This window comes from Phyllostomus discolor, chromosome 5 (assembly GCF_004126475.2).
Source record: "Phyllostomus discolor isolate MPI-MPIP mPhyDis1 chromosome 5, mPhyDis1.pri.v3, whole genome shotgun sequence".
Taxonomy (NCBI): domain Eukaryota; kingdom Metazoa; phylum Chordata; class Mammalia; order Chiroptera; family Phyllostomidae; genus Phyllostomus; species Phyllostomus discolor.
Genome location: NC_040907.2, coordinates 108,839,367 through 108,862,217, shown reverse-complemented (window position 1 = coordinate 108,862,217; position 22,851 = coordinate 108,839,367). Strand labels below are relative to the sequence as shown.

General features: G+C 35.4%; 1 protein-coding gene across 1 annotated transcript in view; it reads left to right on the top strand.

Annotated features, from left to right (window-relative positions):
* Positions 1–12,250: 12,250 nt before the first annotated feature.
* Positions 12,251–22,851, top strand: part of MAPK8 (mitogen-activated protein kinase 8) — a 45,776-nt gene continuing 35,175 nt past the window's right edge. The window contains exons 1-4 of the mRNA XM_028511245.2: positions 12,251–12,421; positions 16,016–16,145; positions 20,622–20,680; positions 20,770–20,911. Coding sequence (XP_028367046.1) covers positions 12,300–12,421; positions 16,016–16,145; positions 20,622–20,680; positions 20,770–20,911 — 453 coding nt within the window. The 5' untranslated portion in view covers positions 12,251–12,299. The remainder of the gene's footprint in view (positions 12,422–16,015; positions 16,146–20,621; positions 20,681–20,769; positions 20,912–22,851) is intronic.

Sequence of the window (22,851 nt, the reverse complement as noted above, 5' to 3'; positions counted from 1 at the left end):
AAAGACCTTAGACCTTGTAATAAGGAAGTGTTCTTGGCACACTAGAACAATCAGTCATATTAACTCTTTTTTAAAAATACTTTTACTGATTTGAGAGACAGCATGAACTAATGTGAGAGCAAAACATCGATTAGTGGCCTCTCTTACCTACCCCAACCAGGGATTAAACCCAAGCCTTTTTTCAGTGTATGGGACAGTGTTCCAACCACCTGAGTCACCCAACCATGGCAGTCATATTAACTCTTTAACAGATAACCTTAGAATGATAACCTTAAACTTTGTGTAAAAATTGATTTATCTAGAGAAACTGCATCTAACATTAATTCTTCAGGCTTTATATACATATGTATTTGTATATGTATATATTATTCACTATCAGTTGTAATAACTATGAATTGCTTCTATCAGTTTGAAAATATAGTATATGATTTAAAGAAAAATGGCATGTTATTGATTTAAAACATACACAAGGTATTGATAGTATAACTACATAACTAATAATAATTTGTTTCTTTTTATAAGCTCCTGTATATTTTCCTGTTTAAGGATCCAGTAGCTAAACTGTGTAAAAAAGGAAATATGGTCATTATCTGTAAGTTTCTTGAGGATACAAAAGTGAAGTATAGTCAAAGAAATGATTTAAAAACTTATTCAAAAGGGATACTAAATTTCTCTTTGGCTATGGTATCATTTTTCTTGGCTCTGTAGTCTTTGTCCTTTTTCCCTGTATCATTAGGTAGGTACATATCCTCAAAGTTTTCAAAGTTGGTGTTGTACCTTCACAACTATTGAAACAAATAATCAGCACTGTTTGCTGGCTTGAACCCATTGATGTCATATTGCGTGACTAGATTTTAGTTACAGTGTCATCTTGCCCTGACCATAGGTAAACTTTTTCCTTTCATGTCACCTTATAAATTATCCTACATTCTGCCTAGATATACTGAGATTTTTATTCCTTATTACCCAGGATTATTCAGTATGTTTACAGTGTTTACACAGTTTTGGCTTGTATTGGAAATTCCAAAGCTTTGCCAAGATGATAAAAAACTCAGGAGATTCTTATCCCATCTTTTGAGGGAAATATAAAATTATTCATCTGCCTATAAAAAATCTCTGGCCCCGACCTATGTGGCTCAGTTGGTTTGGCACTGCCTGCAAAGTGAAAGGTCACAAGTTCAATTTCTGGTGAGGGCACATGCCTTGTTTGCAGGTTCAGTCCTTGGTTGGGGCGCGTAGGAAAGATAACCAGTCAATAGTTCTCTCATGCATCAATGTTTCTCACCCTTTTTTCTTCCTCCCATTCCCCTCTCTTTAAAAGTAAATAAATAAAATAATTTTTTGGCAGAGGTATTTTAATATGTTAAATTTTTAGCCTTTTGTTATTGATTGCTATGTATCTGGGTGATATTTTAGATGAGTATTAGGAACTTTCTGTTGTCAAGGAATAAGCATGTTCACTGAGTTATAATTGTGGTATGACAATTGGATAACAGTTATATCTTGCTGAATCAATCTCATCTAAACCTTAATTAATAGTATGTTCTACTTCATAGCTTGCAGAATTTCCTTGGTGAGTAAAGAAAAGTTCACAAAAAATGGAAAACAAATGAGAATTCTTTTAGAATACAACTCACTTAGTCTGTTTCCTGTAATTCAAAGTGGCTGTGAAGGAATGTCCTTATGTAGAGAACCCTAGGTATACTTAAATATTAAATCTTCTATAGCTTTGTTAGCTGGAAATTAAGCAAATATTTTAAAAATAAATATTTTTAGTATATGTTTTATTCCCCTGTGTCTTGTAAACATCATTGATTTGCTATTTTGAATTTTTTGACAGTAGTAATCCATGGGGGATGTGTGTGATGCAATGCACCCTCATGTGTTTTAACAAACAAAAGTTTCACATGAGCTGTACTCTGATATTCTCTATTTTTTTCTTCATTAAAAAAAGCCTAATCCACTAAGTTGATTTCCTGACCTATGAATGGGATGGGTTCAGACTCATAGTTAGGAACACACTGCCATGTAAGATCAAAAAGTAAATTGTTTACCCTAAGTATTAGCAACTAACCATTCTATAGCAGCTTGAATGTTTGGAAAGCTTTATTATTGCAGTTTAAAAATGACTTTAAAAACATCTTGCTTTCTTGAATTCTCTCTGCTGGGTAATCACCAAGTGTTATGCCACTTTTATTTTCTGAACTTAAAAGTTGTTTGGAAGGTATGCCCAAGCAGTAAAATTAGATACCTTGGTTATGTGTGTGCCCTTACAATTAAGCATATTTTAGTTAATAGAAAATAAATTTCAAGTTAATTGTTTAAGGGGATGTCATTAAACAGGACAAAGCATCAGCCCTTGGTAATGAAAACATTCTAAATATGAAAAGTCTGTATTGTTGACAAATGCAGTTTATCAACTAAAAGTAACCATGATTATTATCATATTTGGGGACATTAATAACCTAGTCACTTTTTTGTTGTTTCGCCTTTGCAACTAAGAGGTTTACAGTTCTTGGTTGACATAAAAGTTTACAGTTAGATACACAGGTAACTTTTAGTACAATAACCATTACATGTCATGACAAGTATAGATAGAATTCAAATGATAAGTTCCATTTCCTGGCTTTTTATGATGTCTTATATTTGAACAGTTGGAACTGGTGAAAAGGGCATGTCACAGAAGAGAATAGATATAAAAAGGCAGACTAATTTGATATGTTCAAAAAATAAAATATAGTCCACTTGGGGGCAGTTTGATCTAGAGGCAGTTTTTAAGAAGAGGAGAGAATTAACATCTCTTGCCAATTCTACCTGCTATAGGAAATAATAGGATGGGTTTGAATGGGGTGAAATTAGACAGGGAGGTTAGTTAAAAATTCATTGAACTAATTTAGAAAAGAAGAAATGAGATTGAATAGGACAGTATTTACAAAAATAGAAAATTTTATCAACATATCAGAGTAAAATCAGTACAATCTGGCAACTGATTAGGTCCATTCCTTTTTTTTTTTTTTGTAGATTGTATTTATTTTTTGAGAGGGGAAGGGAGGAAGAAAGAGATGGAGAGAAACATCATTGTGCAATTGCCTCTTGTGCGCCCCTCACCGGGGGGGACCCAGCCCACAACCCAGGCATGTGCCCTGACTAAGGATCCAATTGGCGACCCTTTGGTTCACAGGCTAGCACTCAAGTCCACTGAGTCACACCAACCAGAGCTGATTAGGTTCATTCTTGAATACTTCTGTATCTGCTGTCAGTTCTGGCAACAAAACTGTGAACAAAATACGTAACTCTTTGCCCTAGGCATTTTAGTCCAGTGGGAAACTCAGATGTTGACATTTCAGGGTAATGCACATGCTGCCGTCAAGGAAAGCCAGTGTGCCCTGGGATTGAGTGCACTGACCACTACACTTGAAGCCTCATGGATGAACAGGTCTGGTCCAGAGAAAGTGAGTGGGTAGAATTATGTTGGAGGAGGAAAGAAGCACTCTGTCAGTTTAGGGATGAGAGAGATTGTGGTAACATTGTAGAACTGAAAGAAGTTCCTTTTGTCTGTGTTCTGGGACTGTAGAGGAGGCCCAGGCCAAATCGTTCAGAGCCCTGAAAACCCTAATGAAAGGTTTGGGCTTTATCTTTTGAGCAGAAGGGAACCATGATATATGACTTTTAGCAATGGAGATTGCATGTTAGAAGGATTATTTTGGTTGAGGGTATTTTAATTATAAATAAGAAACTCAAAAGACAAAGAAAGCCTGGCTGGCGTAACTCAGTGGATTGAGCGCGGGCTAGGAACCAAAGTGTCCCAGGTTCGATTCATAGCCAGGGTACATGCCTGGGTTGCAGGCCATAACCCCCAGCAACCACACATTGATGTTTCTCTCTCCCTCCCTCTCTCCCTCTCTCCCTCTCTCCCTCCCTCCCTCCCTCTCTCTCTCTCTCTCTCTCTCTCTACCTCTATCTCCCTCCCTTCCCTCTCTAAAAATAAATAAATAAATAAATCTTTAAAAAAAAAAAAAGACAAAGAAAATTATGCAAGTGAGAATATACAAGGTAGGAAGTACAGCTGAACTCCATTCACAAAGGTCTGGAACCAGAAAGTGGATCAGTTAGCAGCAGGTGCTTTTGCTCTACCTCTTCCTCTCCCTCCCCTCAAGGTGTCTTTTGTTCCTAACTTATGCTTCATTGTTCGTTCTTTGTACCCAGGCTTCTCTGCTTCCCTAACTATAGAGCTAACCCATGGCCACTTAGTTTTTCTCCCAATTCCAAATCTCTGGAGAAAATCTGATTGGCTCATTAAGTTGTCTGCCTTTGGTCTGATCAGCTACAGCCTGGAGAACATCCTAGCATAAGTATAACTGTTTGAACACCCACCCCTCTCATAATTAAGACGGTACAGTGATGTATGGACTGGGTGGATATCTCAGAATGAACCAATGTCAAAAGATCATAGTGAAAAATTGCGGATAGGGGGACTAGAGACCCCTTTGAGAATACAGTAATCCAGGCAATAGATAATATTGAACTGAGTTAGCATAGCAAGTAAGGAGAGAATGAATTTGTGATAGATAAAGACTGAATCTTCAGAATTGTATGTTAAGTTTGATATGGGAGGGTAAAGAATCAAGACTTCAATTACTGAATAGATTTTGATAGCAGTCCCTGAGCTGGAAGAACTTAGGAGAAGCAGATTTGATAAGGATTTAAGAGAGCCAAGAGAGCCCTGAGGAGAATCATATTTGAGGGCTGGTGGGAGAAAAGGAGCCTACAAGGGAAGACCGATAAGTAACAGAAGGTAAGAAATATCAGGAGTATGCAGTGTTTTGAGGAACCCAAGGAAAGTGTTCAGACAGGGTAATATAGTGCTTCATATTTCTGGACAGAAGAAAATGTTTGATTTCAGAGCAAGGAGCAGGTTGATAATGTTGGTGAATATTTTTAATCAAAATGGTGAAAATTGAAGCAGAGAGTAAAGGACTTTATAGATGAAGAGACCAAAATAGCAAATATAAATAATGCTGGAGAAAGTTGGCTGTGAGAGAAAGTAGAGGAGACCAATAGCTTTGAAATTTGTTGACAGTGAAATAGGGTTTTTTAAAGTGTGTGTGTACTTTTTTAAAAAATAGGGTATTATATTTGAGCGCCAGGAGAAAGAGTAGTACTTATTTAAGCAAGATCAGGAGACTTATTCAGAGCATTACCACACTGTAATAGTAAAGAATGATGCAAAAGTGATTACTGTGTGGACACTGGTTTAATAAAAGTAAGTTGACATATTTCCTGATTTCTGTTTTCTCTAGTGAGGAAGGATTAAAGATTAAAGGAGCAGACAGGGAAACTATTTTGAAATAGATATTGTAGAAATTATAGAAGACAGCTGACTAGGGAAATCTGGGGTTTTCTGTCTGGCCTAAATTGAAGGCCTTGAATTTAACAGCAGTGCCAATAATGCACCTTTGTGTGTTTTGTTCAGCAGCTGAGATAAGGGCTCAAAAGAGGAAACTGCTAGTTTGGTCTTTACTGTTCTTCAGGTTAGTGCATCAGGAGAGAGCAGGGATACTGGCTTAGTGGTGATCTAACTAATGAACCATAGCATATAAGCTGAGGAAGGAAAGAAGTAAAAGTACAAGAGAACTGATAGGAGAGAGTTGTTAAAAGGCCTGGGGGAGCTTATATGCAAAGAGTGAGAATAATTCAGTATGAAATTTTTCCTAAGATGAAGATGACACAAAAGGAAAATGAACCAATAGTTTCTTTAAGGCTTTCAAAGCTATGCTACTAGAAGAATAGTATTGCTGATAATAGAAGTAGATACAGAAGGAAGAGTAACACTTTGGACAGATTTAAAAAGTTCAATTTTTCACTATCCTATTTTTAAGTTATTTTTAGAAAGGGGGGAAGGGAGGGAGAAAAAGGGAGAGAAACATTGATGTGAGAGAGAAACATTGATCGATTGCCTCTTGGAGGCTTCCCAACTGGGACTGAGCCTGCAACCTAGGCTCGTGCCCTGACCAGAAATAGAACTGTCAATCTTTGGCTTTGTGGGATGATGCCCAACCGAGTCACAGTGGTCAGGGCAGGTTTCACTATTTTGGAGTATGAATACCTATGGAACATCTAATACTGAGATGACCAAGAGGCAATTGAAAGTATAGGAATGAGGTCAGGACTAGAAACAAAACTTGGATATTATAATTGAAGCCATTAATTTACCAAGGAAGGGAAATAATGTAGAGTGATAAAGTCTTTTGCACTATGTATATTTAAGGACTGGGAAATAGAGGCAATATGCTTGCTAGGTTTGAGCAGTTTGTGGAGAAACTCAAGAAGTTTAAAGAGTAGTTGACTGAAGAGGCCACTGTATTTGGGAACTTGTGACTTGTTCTTCAGAGGGTACAAGAGATAGGGGAGTATAAAAGGGGATTTTAAGGATTTGAGGAGTAACTGTGACTTCTTTGAAACATGTTTATTGCCAACGAATGATTCAAAAATTCCAAACTAGTAGGAAAAAAGCCATTTTATTTACTTCTGTCAGTTAGTATGCTGGATACCCATATTATGTTTAAATTGTCTTCTAAGTGATTCATGAGCTTTTTCCATATGTAGGTTATTAAACTACTCCAGAAAGTCATATTCTGGGGGGTGGGGAGGGGATTATAGGAGAAAACACTTAATATCTGCTATAGATTCATGCAGGGAAAAATATATTTTTAAAGATTTTATTTACTTATTTTTAGAGAGGGAAGAGAGAGAGAGAGAGAGAGGGAGAGAGAAAGAGAGGAAGAGAAACATCAATGTGCGGTTGCTGGGGGTTATGGCCTGCAACCCAGGCATGTACCCTGGCTGGGAATCGAACCTGGGACACTTTGGTTCCCAGCCTGCGCTCAATCCACTGAGCTACGCCAGCCAGGGCTGGAAAAAATATTTTTAGTATCTGGCCTTCATTGCTGTTCCTGTGTTGGTAGTGAAAAAACAGGTTTGTTTGTTTGTTTGTTTGTTTGTTTTTAATCCTCACCTGAGGATATATTTTATTGATTTTAGAGAGAGAGAAATGTCGATATGAGAGACATCAATCAGTTGCTTCCTATAATGCCCCAACCAAGGATTGAACCTGTAGCCTTTTGGTGTATGGGATGATGCTCCATCCAACTAAGCCACCTGGTTAGAGCAAAAACAGAGATTTTTGTGGCCCAAGCTTAGGTCTTCCCCAGTAAAGGGCAACTTGAAGATGAGATAGAGCTTAAAATTGAAACTGTTTCTGGGTGATTGATTTGTTTTGTAGCTGGACAGTTAAACCTTTTAACTATTTTTGCAAGTGTTTGACTTGGATTTGTCATATCTGGTTATCACAATCAAATGGAAATGCTGGTTTTCTTCACATCTTGCTGAGCCTTCAGATTCTGAAACATGGTATAATTTACTCTGAAATGTAGTGATTTTTTTAATCTGCTGAAAGCAGGCACATTTAATTACAGAAAGCTGTTTGTCATGGAAACATTTTCTTCTAATACCTGCCTAGCATTTTTTAAAAATTCTGATCATATAGCCCTAGCTGGTGTGGCTCTGGATTGAGCACCTGCCTGCGAACCACGGGATTACTGGTTCAATTCCCAGTCAGGGCACGTGCCTGCCTGGGTTGCTGGCCAGGTCCCCATTTGGGGATGCACGAGAGGCAACCACACATTGATGTTTCTCTCCTTGTCTTTCTCCCTCACTTCCCCTCTTTCTGAAAATAAATAAAATCTTAATAAGTAAATGAATAAAAATTCTGATCATAATTACATTGCTGGCAAGCTAAACTGTGGTAATTACATATGGAATTAACTAGTATGAATAAAGTCTCCTATAAAATGCATCTGGGACACTTTTTCATTTGCTATTTCTAATTCATGGTTTTAAGAAATGTCTCTGGTGGTAGCTGAATATGATCAACATTTTCTTCTCTTGTGAGCATTTAAAATATTTAAAATATTTAAAAAAATTTTTCATTGGAAAAATTTAATTGTCAGGGGTGGAGTTGGCAGAAGTATATGATTATATAAAAAGATAGCATGAAGTACTCTCTTTGGGGTGATGAAAAATTCTGTATCCTGATTGTTGTGGAGGTAGCATTAATATTATATGTATGTCATAAATTTACACAGAACCATGTACACAGTCAGCACATGTAAAAACTAAGTCTGACTAAAGTTTAGTTATAGTGTTGTACCACTATCAGTTTTCTCATTTTGATAATGGTACTATAGTTATGCCAAATGTTGTCATTGGGTTAAGAATAATCTGGAAGTCTGTACTATTTTTTAATATATTTTACTGATTATACTATTGCAGTTGTCCCATTTTCCCCCTTCACTCCCCTCCATCCTGCATGCCCTCTACCTCCCACATTCTCCCCCTTCAGTTCATGTCCATGTGTCATAAGTTCTTTAGCTTCTACATTTCCCATACTGTTCTTGCCCTCCCCCTGTCTATTTTCTACCTACCATCTATGCTACCTATTTTCCATACCTTTTCCCCCTCTCTCCTCCTCCCACTCCCCTGTTGCTAACCTTCCATGTGATCTCCCTTTCTGTGGTTCTGTTCCTGTTCTAGTTGTTTGCTTAGTTTCTTTTGGTTTTGTTTTAGGTGAAAGTCTGTATATTTTTTGCAGCCTGTATGTGAATCTAAGATTATATCAAAGTAAAAAAGTTTAGTTTTGTTTTTTTTTTTAAGACACTGTTAAGAAAATGGAAAGGCAAGCCACCAGCTGGGAGAAAATTCTTGCAAAACATCTGATAAAGGATGTATATTTAGGGTATACAAATATTATAATTCAATAACAAGAAGACAATATGGGCAAGAGAATTAATTACCTACTTTACCTAAAAAATATATGTATGAAAAGCATGTAAGTCCATAAAAGATGCTCAGCGTCATTAGTTATTAGCAAATGCAAATATAAACCACAATGAAATAATAAAATACACACACTAGTATAGGTAACATTAAATAGCAATCAAAGAATGTGGAGCCAGGTGGAACTCTCATACATTACTGGTAGCAATAAAAAATGGTATGGCCACTTTGGAAAACATTTGACAGTTTCTTAGAAAGTTAAACATAGGACTCAGATATCCCACTCCTAGCTCCCCAGATAAAAGAAAAAAAAAGTATGTGAATGTTTATACTAGCATCATTTATAATAACCACAAAACTGAAAAGAATCACATGTCCAAATGGGGTATCTATACAATGGAATACTACTCAGTGATAAAAAGGAATGCAGCATAGATGAATCTTAAAAGCATTAAGGCAAGTGAAAGAAGCCAAATGAAAAAATTACATGCTGTATGATTTTATTTATATAAATATTTGGGAAAGGCACAACTAAGAAGTTCATTGGTTACCAAGGGGCAGATTAGTGATAGCAGGGATTGACCATTCAGGGAAATTTTTACAGTAATAGAAACATTCTGCATCATGATTTTGATGGTGATAACAGGATTGCATACATTTATTGTAACTCATTCATTGTATGGTTAAAGTTGATGAATTTTTTAGAGCCTTCACATGTGTTGTTTCTTATGTCCAGAAAGCTCCCTTCTCTCCCTTCCTGGTTAACTCGTATTCAGTGTTCAGCTCCTGCTCAAACATTACATCAGTAGGGGAAAGAGCCTTTTCCTGAGCTCAGACTAGTGTTGACGTGCTTCCATTTTTTTTTTCATTGCTCTTAACAAGCCATTTTGACTTAAATGCAAGCACTGTGAGTATCTAGATGCTGATTCCTGTTGTATTCACAGTACCTAGCATAGAGCTTAAATTGAGTTCTCTCCGTCTCCTGTTCATAGGAATGGGAGCTGTGGTTTCTGAGGACGGTACCTGTGACTGGGGCTGCTTGCTTAACCTTGGGTCCTCTGCTGCCTGCATGCTGTCGTGCGCAGCTGCTGTCACAGGTCTGTCCAGACTTCTCCGTGGACCTCACTCTTGCTGATAGGCCACCCTTTTCTGAGAAGGGAGAGAAATCTTTCCCTATTATTGTTATTCTTTTAACAGAAAGGGAAACCTGCCCTGACTGGTGTGGCTCAGTTGGTTGGGTGTCATTCCACAAAGTGAAAGACCGCCATGTTCCCACATGCCTGGGTTGCAGGTTTAGTCCCTGGTCAGGGTACATGCAAGAGGTAACTCATTCATGTTTCTTTCTCACATCGATGTTTCTCTCCCTCTCTTTCTCCACCCCTCCCCCTCTCTCTAAAAATAAATTAATAAAATGTTTTTTAAATAAAACAAATTTTTTTTAAAAAAGAAAGGGAAACTTGTCCTGTGTATGATCCTGGATCTACTAAGCTTTTTCTTTGATTTCCAGCAAGTAGAGAAACTGCAACACAGCCTTTCTGTTTCCTGCTTTGATAACAGTAAGTAAACTTTTATGAAGCACCAGGAGTACCTCTTTATCTTCCTAAGGAGAGAAATGCAAGTCTTCTGTGTAAGCTTAGAAAATCTTACCTGCAGACATAATTGACTACTCTCATGAGGTATACACACTATCAGCTCTGTGTTCCACCCCACCATTATTGTCTCTAAGCCACAAGCAGACCCAGTTTCCAGGGTAAATATATATAATATATTATATATATTTATATAATAAATATATATTTATTATATATAAAAGGGCCTGACAGTTAACACTTCCCTCCATTCCTCTTTCTACTTCTCTTCCTCCCTATTTCCCTACTCTGGTAGACAAGGAGGGAATTCAAGGTATAAAACTGGCCTGGATTACCAGTACTTGTGCTTGTTCATCTGTGAGCATAGCTCACAGTTTAAATCATTACCAAACTGTTTAAGCCCTCTCTGCTTAGGCAGAATTTATGAGACTTGTCATTCCAGACAGTCCTCTCTGGAATATTATATGACTAGTTTAGTTATTGATTTTGGAAATATTTCTCTGGGCCTTTCTTTTATTTATCTAACTCTTCCATCCCTTTCAATTTATTTATCTTCTTTTGTAAAATGTATATTGTTTGAACATTTCTGTTTAGTTTTTGTTTACTTTTAATTTCATCACACCTAAGAATCCTTGTTAATTGTAATGTTCTCTTTCATCTGAATTATTGCAGTAGCTCATTATTTTTCCTCTTCCAACTCTCTTATTCTCCATTTCCTGTGGCTTCTACCCTTCTCTAAGAATTAAGCTATTAGAATTCAGTTCATGAGCCTCTACATTGTGGGCACTTTGTATTTGTTTTAATTAATTCTTTGTCCTGTAACTCTTATCAGGATATTATTTTTGTTGCATGTGTGCACACACACACACAGTAACTCTTTAGACCTAACAGGTTTCTTGGTTTATTGTGGTATCTGGGGGACAGGGTTGGAACTATTTCTTGCTATATGCCTTTTGCAATAGGCCACTTTTATCTAATAAGGATGGATAATAGTTTTATTAATAACCAGTACTCAAATGGGTAGAAAAAGACTACCATGGCTTTTAATCAGACAGGTGATAATAAAGAACTATGCTTAAAACTTAGGCCATGCTTTTGATACCCCAAACAGTATTGTTCTGATCCTGATGTACTAAATGCTTCTCACTCTCATATTTTCTCATTTTTAAAATAATAGTATGTCTTCTTATTTTTCTACCTCTTTCAACCATTACAACTTCAACATGTGCATCACTCCCAGATGTTGCTGGTCAAAGGCTCTGTTACAGTGACAACACTGTGCTGCTCTGTGCTTGTTAGATAGGAATGATATGTACTAACCAGCTTACTGGGATATAAATTTGTTCCTCCCGTGTTGCTCTAAATGAGATTGTGAATTATTCTGAAATGAAAGTTTTTCAATCTCTCACAAAAATGAAGGTTTCAATACTCTGTAATAAACACACAAAAAGGACTGGTTTTAAATTTCATACTGTGGAAGTGACCTTGAAAATATGTTTTATTATAATTATTGGCTATTTTTTCCAGTTTTCCAGTAAGTTAAGACTGGTATGCATACGAGATTAGAGAAACTGTTTATTCTAGTACAAGTTTTGTTTTTAAACTATCAGCCATTTCCTTAAGTATAGCAGATGCTAACCAGGCTCTGTGATATTTTTTTCTTTCTAATTGTGTTTTCTTTTTCTAATTGTGTTTTTTTTTTAATAAAGCAGCCCTTTTAACATGATGTAACAGTTAATATTACTGTTAGTGAACTGAGTGAGAACTTGAATTTTAAGATTACACAAATTCATTTTGTTAACAATACCTTTTGTTCCATTTTGCAGCTTCTCAGTGAATTTTTGGATGAAGCCATTAAATTAATTGCTTGCCATCATGAGCAGAAGTAAGCGGGACAGCAATTTTTATAGTGTAGAGATTGGAGATTCTACATTCACAGTCCTGAAACGATATCAGAATTTAAAACCTATAGGCTCAGGAGCTCAAGGAATAGTATGGTAAGTTTTTACTTCCAGAAATTAGGTAAAGAATTATTAACTGCTACTATTTTCTTCTTTTTTAATGTAGATACCTTGGTGAAAATATTTAATTTGTCTCAAAAATTAATTAAAACTATAAAATTTATATTAAAGCTATAACACAGTAAGTTGTTTTAATCAGGGATTAATGATCTTTTTTATTATTCATAAAACATAACTATAAATCAGCACTGTTATTTTTAAGTATAAATTATGATTAAATATTTGGCTATAAACCATATAGAAACAAATATCTGTATTAGGAAAGAATAAATGGGATACTTACTAATTCCATGTATACATCTCTTCCCATAGTTGATTGTTTAATAAGAAGCTTCACTTAATCATCACTTTCACACTATAATGAAACTCTGAATTTCAGATATCTTATTTCACTCTGGGGAATGAAGCCAGCTATATCATCTAACTCTATGTGCTTCAAAACTCTTATGTGTTTTTAAAATTGATTTACAAACTAATTTCTACAAAAGGCCTAGGCTTTATATATCAACATAATTCCTTACAAACTGAAAGGTAAAACACTCTTGGGGACAGTTCTGCTAATGATTTTAGATCACTAAGTTAACATAATAAGCTAGTGTTTGGGGAAAGTTTTTAAGCCTCATTCAAGCACAGTTATATCTATTACCTGTTCTTGAACCAGATGTCTTTCAGAATCTATTAAAAAATGATGTGTTTATTACTCTGTAGTTCTCCCAGTTCTAGAAAAACTCTTGCACATGTACACAAAGAGAAATACATGGAGCTTTTCTCTACAGTATCATTTATAAAACAGCATCAAATCAATCAATAGAATTTTTAAAATGTGGTATATACGTACAGTGAAATAGTATATAGCATTTTAAATGAACTAGAGCTACATGTAACAACAAGGATAAATTCTCTTTTTTTTATTCTTGAAGTAACATAGTCAAAAATTATAGAAACTGAATTATTTTACAATGCATTTTTGGCTTGCTGGTTGTCATCTGAACAAACTGCCATTAATTGACTACAAATTAATGATAAAGAAAATAATATGGTAAGGTCAATATGGGAAGGATGCTGAAAGCCAGCTCTTGGTTTAGATTCTAGGTCTATGATTTAAGCTAATTAATACATCTAAGCCTGTTTTTTTTTTAAACAGTTGATTTAGACTTCTTTTTTTTAACTGTATTTTTTCCCATTACCATTTAGTCCCTTTATACCCTCCTTCCTCCCCACCCCCACCCTGCCCCACAATCACCACACTGTTGTCCATGTCCATGAGTCCTTTTTCCTCTGTGGTCTATCCCTCTACCCCCAACTGGTCCCCACCCCACCCTAGCTGTCATTCTGCTCTTTATCTATGAGTCTGCCTCTACTTTGCTGGTTAGTTCAGCTTGCTCATTAGATTCCATATATGAGTGAAATCATATGGTATGTGTCTTTCTCTGACTGGCTTATTTCCACTTAGCATGATGTTTTCCAGGTTGATCCTAGCTGTTACAAAGGGTAAAACTTCCTTCTTTTTCACAGCCAACCACTATTCCATTGTGTAAATGTCTCATAGTCGTTTTATCCACTCTACTGAATGACACTTAGGCTACCTGTTTTCTCACCTGATTTTACAGGGTTGTTGTGAGAAATATATTATTTATAAATTATGTAATGTTGTTTGAAAATATATTAATGTTTTTGTATCTTCACATATGCTTGGGTAAGTGTATTTTGAAATTTGTGTAACAGAGTTTTTTAAAAATTGCCTTGGAAGGAACTTTAGGCCATCTCAAAACCCCTTTCCTAAGGAATAAATATCTTCAAAGTTTTGCTTATTCTTTAATAAAAGTTTACTATGAAACAAACATTCAATAAATTTTAACTCACTGTTGTGTTACTGTCAGAATCAACTGAAGAAAATACATTAATGTATTTTTTAAAGGCATAATTTTGGGCTCCAGTCATAGATAGTAAGATTCATTGGGTCTGGATTAGGACCTCTGAATTCCCAGATGTTTCTGATTGTGCACATTTACTAATCAAAAATTAGAAACCTAATTTCCTTGGATATAAAAATAATATAATCTACTCAGATATGATTGAACTTAGGAGTTTGAAATATTATTTTGATTTAGCAGATAAAAAATTAGTAAGAATTAATTTAATGGTTAAAAATAAAATATATTTTATCTGAAATAGTCAAATTTCTAAACATTTTGCGTGACCCCTAATGTTTGATTTTTTAATTTTTAATTTAGGAGGGACATATATGTAAATATGGCATTTTCTAAGTAAAGAGCATAATACTGAAGTATATTTTGGTATGTATATACAGGGTGGGGCAAAAGTAGGTTTATAGTTGTGAGTGCAGAAAATACAGGCTTTATTCTCATATTATTACTTATTTTCCCTGTGAACACTATAAACCTACTTCTTACCCACCCTGATGTATATATAAGCAATAGTTATATATAGAATGTATAGATGTGTTCATTTATGCAGTACCAATTTCTTAACACATATATTTCTGTAGTATATTTGATATAGTAAGACAGCTGTAAAACAAACTCAAGTTTCCAGTTAGGTGAGAGAATAATTTTAATCAGTATGTGTTGACTTTTCAAATATTAAATTAACAGAGATAGTCTTTATAGTATGTTAGGTGATCCAATGTGAAGAGCATGACCTCATGTCTTAGTCTTCCTAGTCTCCATCTTTGCTTTTTAATTTTCTGCTAACCTTGGGCAAATTACGTAATCTCTGGCCTTATAATCAGGCAGTGGTGAATCCAAATGATTTTAAAGTTTCTTTCACCTATAATATTATATAATTTTAAGGACACTTTACCTTATTTGTGTTTTAGTTTCTCTGATCTGTCATGCATAACATGCCATTTGGTCAGATGTCATGGGAGAGGAAAATATGAAGAGTAATAAGTATGATGTTTATTTCCCAGAATTATAGGCATTTCATTAACAGTTACAAATCAGCCTATAAACAACCTTCACTTTCAATTCCCCCTAACACAAGTTTTAAGGGCTTTTTATATAATAAGATAATCTTTGTATAGATAACCTCTATGTCCCCTTTCTTCTTTCTGTATTTATTTGGTGTCCAGAGAGCATGGAAGTAATGTACTTAAGTAGAATTCTTCAACAAATATTTTGAGTAGAATTGATGACCACTGTCATCAATTGATTCATTCTGTCTTTCTTTGGTGTACGTGCAGGGCGAATGGTTCACTTAGGCTTTAAACTATCTTTTGGACCTGAATACTCATTAAAAATGTGTGCATTGAGTGCCTATTTGTATTCTAGGTGAATCTTGGAGGAACCCAATGAACAGACAGAGTCTCTGTCTTCACAGTCACAGTCCATTTTTTCTTTGAAAACTATTACCATTTGAAAGAAACAGTGCTATACATTATTTGGAGTATGCTATAGTAGGTATAGAAGAAACATTTGATCATCAAAGACTGGAAAACTGATCTAGTTGCATTTGTCTTTGGAGAAAGTAAGGAATCTGAATGAATGTTTCATAAATTCAGTTTTGCAGATTTTTTATTAAGTTTTTTGCTTTTAATTTTTATTATAGTGCCGCTTATGATGCCATTCTTGAAAGAAATGTTGCAATCAAGAAGCTAAGCCGGCCATTTCAGAATCAAACTCATGCTAAGCGGGCTTACAGAGAGCTAGTTCTTATGAAATGTGTTAATCACAAAAATGTAAGTGAACATTTTAGAAAATTTCTTAAGTATAGATGATATATAGATTTGTTCATGAATATATGAAAATCAAAAACTGTGAGAACATTAGATTTTTAAATTGTTCTTCTGGATTGAAACATTGTTTAATTGGTTTATATATCTACAGTGTGAATTTTTTTCTCAACCTTATTAAATTATATTGAAAGAAAAACAGCTTCTGAAATTTAGATTATGTAGTTTTCTGATATTTGTAAAAGGACTTTGAAAGAGATAGGTGTCTTAGGAGAACATTTTTAGGCTTCATCTCATCTTTCACTTGTTTACTGTCAGGCTGACATTTCAGAAAATGAGCCTTAGTGCAGAGATTCTTCCCATTCTACTTCAGTACTCCCTGGTCACTGTATGTGGAGGATAACCAGTAATTATAAAGCAGTTTAGCAGAAACTTTAAAACATATTTAAATGGAATTAGAAAAACATTCCAATTCTATTTTCTAATGATTATAATGACTTAACCACGTACCTTTCACTCATTTTGAGAATAAATGGTTTCATTTTTTAAAGCTTACATTAAGTATGATACTTTTACAAATATTTTAATAGAATGTTATCTCCATGTTGAGAGAAAATAAACTGGGAGTGAATTGTGCAAGGAACGTTTTTGTGAACTACTAAACTGAAAGTATCTGATTAGAGATGTTTTGTGGTTTTTGCCCAAAGGAATGTATAAACTATCATCAGCTCAATACTTTCTGATTGCAGATGACACAATTTACCACATTTCAAAATTAACTGTGTACAAAGCCTCTGTGTATTGGAGTTATTAGATTAGTCATTAAGGGGAAAATTTTATGGAAGTTAAAGATTAGGCTCCTTATTTGGGGAATTCACTGTTATTTTTGAAGACAAAACAAATATATAAGGAGTTAAAGACCAAATATAATACAGTTTAATAGAAGTTTGTCAAACCATAGTGGATGAAAAATAAGTGCTTAGATTCCAAGAGAGAAAAGATTGCTGTACACCTTAATAAAATAGAAAAGCTTTGAGAAAGGGTGGACCTAGAATGATTCTTAAATAATGAGGTAAAAATTGGATTGCTGAAGGAGCGGGACCTGCCAGAGAGGAAAAAGAGAATGAAAAATAGTACACAGATAAAGATTCAAGCCGGTCAGTGATGGGGAGGTTGTATTAGCCAATCCTCTTGTAGGTGGGACCCAGGCATGTTGCTTGTCAGGTTTTGGTGGGCCTCCAGCACTCGGATAGAGCTACTAGTGCTGCCCTTTGCAGCCTGTTTCATGGTAGTGGTGGTGGTTGCAGCATTGTCTTAGTTTCACATGGACGAGATGGCCAGTGACTCCCACCTCCTGAGCCTGGGCAGTTGATGGTTCCATCAACTAAACGGAGGGCATGGAAAGTTTGTTTCATAGCCCCCTAATGGGGGTAGCTCAGATCCATCCAGCCACTACCCTTGCCACCTACAACAGTGCTGGCACAGAGTAGGTGCTCAACACGTATTTGTTCAGTGAACAAATGTAAAAGTAAATATTTTTACTCTTTAATGGGTAGATGGTTTTGTAATGACTTGCCTTTTCAGCATTTTCATGTTCTGTATAAATAATTTCTTTATTGACCTAAACACCTCTGCCTTTTTTATTTATTGTGGTGGAAGACACATAATACAAAATCTAGGAGCTTAACCATTTTTAAGTGATATTAAGGCCATTCATATGATTGTGCATTTCCCACTCTTTTCATAGATGGTTTTAAGTTTTTTTTTTGACTTGGTCACTTATCTTTGAACACACTTTTAATATGTCACGTAGAACACAGCACTGCTTGTCTAATTGAATCTTCTAAGAGGAGCTGAGACATGTCATTTTCCATTTTCTCTTGACTGGACATTATAATCCTGGTTGGAAATCTGGCTCCTATTTGACTTACATTGTCTAAGCAAGTTATTTTTTGTTACAGGCCTGCTAACAGATTGCATTTCTCCCATCCTTCTTTGGTTTGGTTTGGTTTGGTTTGGTTTGGTTTGGTTTGGTTTTGGAGAATAAGTATAGGACTTTCTATTTCTCCCTGTTAAATTTTACATGTGAAATTTGGTTCCTCTTCCTGGACTGTTAGGGATTGCTTTCTTCTTTGTTCTGACGTTCCACTTGTTGGCTTTACTTTCTAGTTCTGCTCAGGATTCCTTCTTAATAGCTGGATTAGTTCATTAGCAACCTTTGTCTCTACTGAAAAAATTGCATGTCTAACTAAAAGTTTTCTAGGTCTCCCCAGTTCTCCATCTTATTCACATGGAGATGATTATCAGAGAAATTTTTTAAATGCTTTTTTGAAATCTTCATATATCTAGTTGCATTTCTCTGATATGCTGTTGTTTTTATTCACAAAAGAAAATAAAGTTTCTCAATGAATTTTTACCTATTCCTGCTCCTAGTAATTTGTTACTTCTTTCATAGTAGTCATATGCCACCCACTTAATCAGTTCTTGACTTTTGTTTGGCTCTAGCTTATAATTGATATAATCTTCTTTTTGAAAAACCAGGCAGCTGTTTTAGTCTTTTTGTAATAGCTTTATTAAAATCAGTTTATATAGCATAGTACTCATCCATTTCCTCTGAACAAGTCAGTGGTTTTCAGTTTATTAATTAATGTGTGTGACGTTTTCCATCACCTCAAAAAGAAACCCTGTATCATTTAGGTCTCATTTCCCCATCTCCATCCACCCTTCTTAGTTCTAAGCAACCACTAGTCTCCTTTCTGTCTCTATATTTCTTTAATCTTTAACACCTCTCTTCTACTCTAGGACTTCCCATATATTAATATGAACAGTTTTAGTATTTCTCCAAGTCTCCAGGTGTGCAGTTCAACTGGTTAGGAGACTTGAATTCCTTTAGAGTAGTAAATGTTTTTTATTATCACTTCCCCTTTCTTAAACAAATATGTTTTACTCTTTTTGGTCTGAAAGTTTTCTAAGTTTACTTACTGAACAAATATTTGAATGCATTCTATAAGCAAAGCTTTATGCTTAGAAGAATAACATAGATTCTGCCCCAATGAACTTTATGTCCCATCCCTGAGTATAATTGTTAGCAAACATTTTAAAAATGTATGTCAGATATCTTTCTCTGTGCCAAGGCTATAAAGGGAATAAGACACAGTTCCTTCTAACAAGAGATCTTGGTATGGTTGGGACAAAACTATTGTGAAAATGAGACTATACTACAATGTGTTAAATATCATAACAACATATAAGATACTATAGGGACAAAGTAGAGAGAATATTCAGCTCTGCCAAGGACTAGGGGTTGTCAGACTCTACAAAAGAAGTCTGTCTTACAGGTAACTAAATTCAGTAGGTAAATAACAATCATATGAAACTGTATGTTTAAATGTATTGAGAATTTTTAAAAATTTAAATTTAGTATGGCCAGAGTATCAAGTTTAATAGAGGGCCAGCAGGAGGTAAAGTGAGTTGATGTCTTCTCATTGAGGGCTTTGAATGTTTTGCAAGGGAGTATCTGACAGTAACCAGAGGGAGGGTGGGAGGGGGTAATTGGGGAAGCGGGAAGGGTTTTCAGGAACAACTATAAAGGACACATGGACAAAACCGCTGGTGGGAGGGGGTGGAAGCAGGGCAGGGAGGGTGGGAATGCGGGGGTGGAGGGAGTAGTGAGGGTGTAATGCAGACAACTGTAATTGAACAACAACAAAAAAACAGAATTTGTTGGCATTAAGTTTTTGAGGAGGTAATATAATCAGATCTTTCTTTTATCCTATTAGAGACAATAAAAAGGTAGCTAGCTTACAGAAAACCATTGTTAGGGAACATAGTTTTTAGAAGTCACTATGTGAATTATGATTATTAGAATCCTTAACCCTGTATAGTGCAGGGGAAATGAAGATGTTGAAGTTCAGACTGAGAATACACAATGGATAACATTCTTTAAAATATTTATTACAGTGCAAGTATTGAAAAAAGAGTAAAAAAAAGGTCAATCTGAGCTTTCTATTGTAAAAGAGAAGGCACTCTGGAATGGTAAGGAGTTCAGGTACAAATGATAATGCCTGCCCACACATACAGCCTCCCCTGTTTTTAGTATCCCCCACCAGAGTGACACATTTGTTACAGTCAGTAATCTTACAGCTAACACATCCATAGCACCCAAAGCCTATCGTTTACATTAGGATTCACACTTGGTATTGTACATTCTATGGGTTTGGACAAAATATATAATGAAATATCTATTATTGTATCACACAGAGTGTTTTCTCTGCCCTAAAGATCCTCTGTGCTCTGGTTCCCTCCTAACACCTACCCCTAGTCATAAAGTTTTAATACATAAAAAAGATTAAGCTTAGAAAATAAGATTTGAAAAATTTTAAACTGATTGTGGAATTTTTTTAACCCATGTATTTACAGTTTGTAAATGAAACTATTATCGAGGAGTTTCTAATTTTTTTAATTTCTCTGCTTTTGCCACAGATAATTGGCCTTTTGAATGTTTTCACACCACAGAAATCCCTAGAAGAATTTCAAGATGTGTAAGTGTCATAATTAAAAATTTATATTAGTACTTTATTTTTAGATTGTTGCTGTATACTTTAGCTGTCATCTTTTTTCACCCATGAAGTTACATAGTCATGGAGCTTATGGATGCAAATCTGTGCCAAGTGATTCAAATGGAACTAGATCATGAAAGAATGTCCTACCTTCTCTATCAGATGCTGTGTGGAATCAAGCATCTTCACTCTGCTGGAATTATCATCGGGTTAGTAGAAAAACCTATCATCATAATCTCTTTTTAATCATTGAGATGAAATCCATGTAACATAAAAGTAACCATTTTAAAGTATATGATTCAATGACATTTAGTACATTCACAAAATGTGCAACTGCCACCAATATCAAATTCCAAATATTCTCATTGTTCCAAAAGAAAACGTAATACCCTTTAGGCAGTCACTCCTCTTTCCCTCTTAGTGCACCCCCTGGCATTGTACCATCTGCTTTCTGTTTCTATGGACTTACCTCATCTAGATTTTATATACTTGGAATCATACAATTATGTGAACTTTGTGTTTGGCTTCTTTAACTTAACATAATGTTTTCAACTTTGTCCATGTTGTAGCATGGGTCATTTCTAAATTTTAGCTTTGTGGATAATGCTCCTATGCACATTCATGTACAAGTATTTGTTTGAGTTCCTATTTTCAGTTCTTTTGGGTATCTACCTAGGAGTGGAATTGCTGGTTCATATGATAATTCTATATTTAACTTTCTGAGGAACCACCCAACTGTTTTCCACAGTGGCTACACCATTTTACATTCCTAGTAACAATTTATGACTGGGAATCCAGTTTTTCTAAATCTCTGTCGGTATTTACCGACAGAGATGGCTTTGGGATGGCTTTTATTCTAGCCATCCTAATGAATGGTATCTCATTGTGGTTTTGATTTGCATTTTCCTCATGACTAATGATGTTGAGCATCTTTTTATATGTTTTTTGGGCATATGCATTATCTTTTGAGAGAAGTTTCTATTTAAGCCCTTGGCCCATTTTTTAATTAGGTGGTTTGCCTTTTTATTGTTAAGTTACAGGATTCTTTACATATTTCAGAGACTGGTCCCTCATCAGATATGTGATTTGTAAATATTTTCTCCCATTTCGTATGTTGTCTTTTCACTTTCTTGATATCCTTTGCACAGAAGTTTTTAATTTTCATGAAATTCAGTTTATTTCTTTTTGTCTTTGGTTTTATTATTTTGGTGTCATATACAAGAATTCACTGTCAAATCCAGAGTCATTAAGATTTACACTTATGGCCTAGCCAGTGTGGCTCAGTTGGTCGGGCATCATCCTGTGAACTAAAAGGTTGCCAGTTCAATTCTTGGTCAGGGCACATGCCTGGGTTGCAGGCTCGGTCTCCTGGGGCACATATGGGAGGCAATCAGTCGATGTGTCTCCCTCACATCAATGTTTCTCACCCTCTCTTTCTGCCTCCCTTCTCCTCTCTCTAAAATCAAAATAAAATACAATATTTTTTAAAAGATTTACGCTTACATTTTCTTTTCAGAGTTTTATGGTTTTAGCTCTTATGTTTATGTCTTTGACCCATTTTGAGTTAATTTTTGTATATGGTATAAAGTAAGGATCCAACTTCTTTTGCTTGTGGAAATCCAGTTGTTCCAGCACTATTTATATTAAAGAGAACATTGTTTCCCAATTGAATGTTCTTGGCCCCCTTGTGGAAAATTGTCCATATATCATTTTATGAATTTGGCGTCAAGGTAATGCTGGCCTCAGAATGAATTAGGAAGTGTTCCTCCCTCTTCTATTTTTTGGAAGAGTTTGAGAAAGATTGGTGTTAATTCTTTTTTTTTAAGGTTTTATTTATTCATTTTTGGAGAGGGGAGGGGAGGGAGAAAGAGAGGAAGAGAAACATCAATGTGTGGTTGCCTCTCACCCACCCCCTACTAGGGATCTGGCCCACAACCCAGGCTGTGCCCTAACTGGGAATTAAACTGGCGAACCTTTGGTTCGCAGACCAGCACTCAGTCCACTGAGCCACACTAGCCAGGGCAGGATTGGTGTTAATTCTTAATTAAATTATTGGAAGAATTGGCCACTAAAGCCATCTTATCCTGAGCTTTTTAGATTTTGATTGTTGGTTTACTTTATGTATTATGTGTATGTTCAGATTTGGTTTCTTG